General features: G+C 44.5%; 1 protein-coding gene across 1 annotated transcript in view; it reads left to right on the top strand.

The window, feature by feature from the left end:
• Nucleotides 1–4164, top strand: part of LOC113804791 (chitooligosaccharidolytic beta-N-acetylglucosaminidase) — a 16461-nt gene extending 12297 nt beyond the window's left edge. Inside the window, exons 3-6 of the mRNA XM_070128986.1 lie at nt 1254–2178; nt 2331–2477; nt 2606–3127; nt 3525–4164. Of these exons, the coding sequence (XP_069985087.1) occupies nt 1254–2178; nt 2331–2477; nt 2606–3127; nt 3525–3701 (1771 nt within the window). The 3' untranslated portion in view covers nt 3702–4164. The remainder of the gene's footprint in view (nt 1–1253; nt 2179–2330; nt 2478–2605; nt 3128–3524) is intronic.
• The last annotated feature ends 836 nt before the right edge of the window (nt 4165–5000 follow it).

Raw genomic sequence — 5000 nt, 5'->3', positions numbered from 1 at the left:
AAAGTCAAGCTCAGTGTATAAAATATATTCCTGCAATGGTGTATGTTTTTTTTACATGAATTAAAGTTCTCAGATAATGTTAGATACACATATGGCCTTATATTTCAATACAGTGTAATACATTCATTTATATGTATATTTATATGACGAATTTGTTGTATGTCAATGTAACTGATTACCCTCCCCCCCTCCAGAAAAAAATATATATATATATACTTTACTTTTCTACACTGAGCAATTACATACCTCCAAATGATTTATCATGCATCCCTGCATATATATATATATATATATATATATATATATATATATATATATATATATATATATATATATATTCATTATTGTTTTGTAATTATCATACTTACTCATGATAATTTTCTCTGAGAAATACTAGCAATTAAGCGCAAATTACCATCTATGTTAAGAACTGCAAGGTCTGCCCTACGGCCGCCTTGGAGCGAAAGAAAACGGGAGCGCGCAAGGTTGATGACGTCATCTGCGCCATTCCCCGGCCTATCAACATTCAAATTTGCCGCGTTTTTAAATCATTTATTATTTTTCTATTTCCAACAAAAAATGGGAATGCTAATTCGCTATTTATGTATGAATTGTATGAAAAAGATGGATACAGTATTACATCTCATAAACATACTGACCAAACTATAATGCGATGATAGTAGATGTACTAAAACACCAGTAGAAATTTATCAATATGATATTCCTGACACGTTCTATTGAAATATGTGATTGTCTGAAACAGTTAGCCATGCCTAGGTTGACAAGGTTTATCCAGTTTACATAAGATTTTTTCTAGTCTAAGAGATTCAGCAATACTGTGCTGTTCCCAAATTATTTAGATAAGGCATATTGTAATAAATATGATATATCGTATATATATCAATCACTGATTTGTTTTGAGCTTATGTACTTCAATAGCTTACAATACAAAATTCATCTCTCTATGTCTAAATGTCTATATATCTACTTACATTTTGCGTTATTAACTTTTTAATTTTATTCAGAATATTTCTGGAGAAATGCATTTGTTATTCGGTATTCTTATTTGGTATTCAGTATTTTTCATTAAGTATTAGTGTTAAAGCAAGAATTATTAAAATAACTAGTCCTAATATCGAATGCAAGGATATATTCAAATATTGTCAGAATAAAACATTTTGCGTGATAATTAGACAAATAGGTGGAGTCACAGTGTTATTGTAAGTTCCTGCACTGATTTTCTCTCGCCTCAGGCTGCCCTCTCCGTGGGGTTACAAGTGCGTGAACAGCACCTGCGTTAAGGAGGAGAACACGGGCGTATCGCAATCTCGGACTCTCAACTTCTGCAAGCTGACCTGCGGTGAGGTGGGGGTGCTGTGGCCGCGCCCGACGAAGGCCGTCGTCGGTGACAATGTCGTAGAATTCATTCCGACCAACGTGACGCAGAAGACAACATGCCAGCAGGGCGTGTGTTCGCTGCTTGACCAGGCTGTCAGGATATTCAAGGACAACCTACATCGCCACCATCCGGAGTACAGCAAGGGCTGGGCCCCTTGGGTGGGCCCTTGGGACCCAGCCACCGTTGCGCACAAACTTCACCTGGACATCACCGTGGAGGGCGGCGAAACCCGCCTTGGTCTCAACACCGACGAATCCTATACCCTCAGGGTGTCCACCAGCGGTTCCACCACCACAGCCCAAATCATCGCGCCATCCTACTTCGGCGCCCGCCACGCCCTTGAGACGCTAACGCAGTTGACAGAGTATGAGGAGAACAGAGACACCCTCATGGTCGTCAACGACGCCACTGTGGAGGACTCGCCGGCCTTCGCCTACCGCGGAATCCTCCTGGACACCTCAAGGAATTTCTTTGACGTCAAGTCCATCGAGCGGACACTGGATGCCATGGCGGCCAACAAGCTCAACACCTTCCACTGGCACATCACCGATTCTCACTCGTTCCCGCTCTACCTCGAGACACTCCCCAAAATGGCCTACTACGGCGCCTACAGTTCTCGTCAGGTCTACTACCCAGCAGTCGTCCGCCACCTGGTGGAGTACGGCAGAGTCCGGGGCATCCGCGTCCTGCCCGAGTTCGACGCCCCCGCTCACGTCGGCAATGGATTCCAGTGGGGAGAAAAACAAGGACTGGGCAAGTTGGCTGTCTGTGTGAACCAGGTGAGAGATACATTAGTATTTCTATGTATACGGATACATACTGATTATTATTTTGCTCTGAGTTACATACTGTAGCAAGAAATTACTCCATTGCATGGCTTTTACACTTGCACGGGAAACATGCCATTTTATTTTATTGTCTTGTCTTTCAGGAGCCTTGGCAATCCTACTGCGTGGAGCCTCCTTGCGGACAGCTCAACCTGGCCAACCCCAAAATGTACGACGTCCTCGGCCAGATCTACAACGAGATGGTGGAGCTCTTCAGCCCCATCGACCTCTTCCACTACGGGGGAGACGAGGTAGAGTATGCCTTAAAGTTATGTTCCATTGATGAAAAAGAGTTGCAAAATCATCTGCTTAATGCTTGTAAGTGCAAAGCTCCTAATGCTAGAACAGTGCCCAGTGATAATGCCCCGTGGCACTGCAGGTGAATCTCAACTGCTGGAACACCACGGACGAAATCACCAGCTGGATGGACGAAAACAACTTCGGCCGCGACGCCGACGCCTACTACAACCAGTGGAGCGTGTTCCAGGAGAAGTCCCGCCAGCTCCTCACCGCCGCCAACGCCGGCAAAGAGGTTCCTGGCATCCTGTGGACGTCCCACCTGACGGAGGAAGGCCGCGCCGACCAGTACCTCGACCCCACCAAGTACATCATCCAGATCTGGACGACGGGGACGGACAAGCTCATCGGCGAGCTCCTGGAGAAGAACTTCCGCGTCATCTTCTCCAACTACGACCACTGGTACCTGGACTGCGGCTTCGGCGCCTGGGTCGGCGAGGGCAACAACTGGTGCAGCCCCTACAAGGGATGGCAGGCCGTCTACGACAACAACCCCCATGAGATTGCCGCCAACCTGACGGGAAATACCTACACTAACAGCATCTTGGGAGGTGAAGCTGCTCTGTGGTCAGAACAGGTCGACGAAACTTCGCTTGACTCAAGAGTAAGTTATTTTCTATATTAATTGCAGATATATACATTAATGATGCCGATTTATACGTACATGAATCAGTTAATTATCACAGTCCATATATTCATATAATTTTTTTAAATTGCAATGTAACATAATTTGCGAAGTACAGTTTTCCTCTTTTCCATGAAACCCTGATTTAACTATTCATGTTCATTCAAAATATATGGGAATTGTTGTTCAAAAATACTAATTTAAGAAACAGGTTTGAAAAGGGTAATACCTTCTTGAAGCTGTTGACAGGACCTGTCACCTTGTCCCTTGCTTATCATATTATATTTCCATTGAGTCAGTTGACTTTTCCAGAATCTTCAGTAGTGTTTCCCTTTTTCTCCTGTCTAGACTAACATAACCCGTTGCCCTCTTCCAGCTGTGGCCGCGCGGAGCCGCCCTCGCTGAGCGCCTATGGACGAACCCGAGCCACAACTGGGAGCCGGCCGAGACCCGCCTCATCCACCAGCGGCAGCGCATGGTGGCGAGGGGCATCATGGCCGACCGCATCCAGCCGCAGTGGTGCCACCAGAACGAGGGCCTCTGCTATCTCTAGGGACCTGCGCGGGGGATACTCAAGCAACGGCAAGACCTTCGCGATAGCTCTTTCTATAAGAGGGAGAGAAATATAGGAAAGGAAACATTGATAAAAACAAAAAAATGAGAAATAGGCCGTGTGCCCCTTTCGATTGAACCAAAATAGGAACTTCGGAATGTGTAGATATGGATGTAGTGAGTTGTAGCTTCCCGAACACCCTTCACCCATCCCTCATACTTATCACTCAGATGCTATGTTCTGTGTTTACTCATGATCAAGTGAAGAAATGTCCAGAGGAAGGAAGTCTTAGTGTTTACATTTGATATCTCATTTACTTCATTTTGAAGTTCACAACATGATTTAGTCCTCTTCATGTTTGCTTGTTACGGTGCACAAGTCACTCGAAATGAAGGAGCGTGCCCGAAATTCACGTTTTCTGTGATTTGCATCAGTTGATTTTCAATAAATCTTATAAACGTTGTGTTCTTTTTCATTTATGATAATTGTATATCCTTACGTACACCAAGTCAAGTCCCGCACCTAAGTGGCCGTAGGGGACATGTTTGTAGAGGAACAGCGGAATGCCACGGGATGAGATGGTAGGGCGGTCAGTTCCTTTCCCCCACTGCTCTGACCCCAACATGCTGATGCAGGTACTCAATCGCAGCTGAACTAGCTGAGAGGATCTAGCCAGTGCAAACCCTAAGGTTGCAAAAAGCCACGTCCCCATTATTCATTATCTTAATGCAATGCAGAACTACATATAAAATCAAGAACCAATATGGGGAGGCTTGATTAAACTAGTCCCATATCTTGCACCAGTCGCAGGTTACGTTAGATAGGGTAAATAACGTAAGGTCAGATTTAGTTGTCAATTTAGGTTTTCACTTTTTTTGGTGTTGATAAATTCAAGAGCGCTGTTATCGGATTTGACTTCAATCTAAACCATGTTGCAGCTGATTCTACTTGAACTCGCATTCTCGCTAAGTTTATATAGCAACGATTAAGCATTTTGATCGTTTTTGTAGCTAGAAACACCAATTGAAGGCATTATTGGGCCAAGTTCACAGGTCACCCATTTCAGAAATAGAGATAAAATACCAGCCAAGTTTTGTAAAATAACGAGTAGGTGATAGAGCCAAGGCTGTCCAACGATCACAGAAGTACTGACCTGAGGTGCGGAACTTCATGCAATTATACATCATGTAATCAAGACCTATTGGAAGGCCTTCACCCCCGGTTGGCCTTAATGATCCCGGTCTCAAGGCGAGAAAACGACATATCGCCTTCAGAGTTCAAACGCAGGGGTCACAGGGG

Source organism: Penaeus vannamei, chromosome 2, assembly GCF_042767895.1.
Source record: "Penaeus vannamei isolate JL-2024 chromosome 2, ASM4276789v1, whole genome shotgun sequence".
Taxonomy (NCBI): domain Eukaryota; kingdom Metazoa; phylum Arthropoda; class Malacostraca; order Decapoda; family Penaeidae; genus Penaeus; species Penaeus vannamei.
This window is presented reverse-complemented; position numbering and strand designations above follow the sequence as displayed.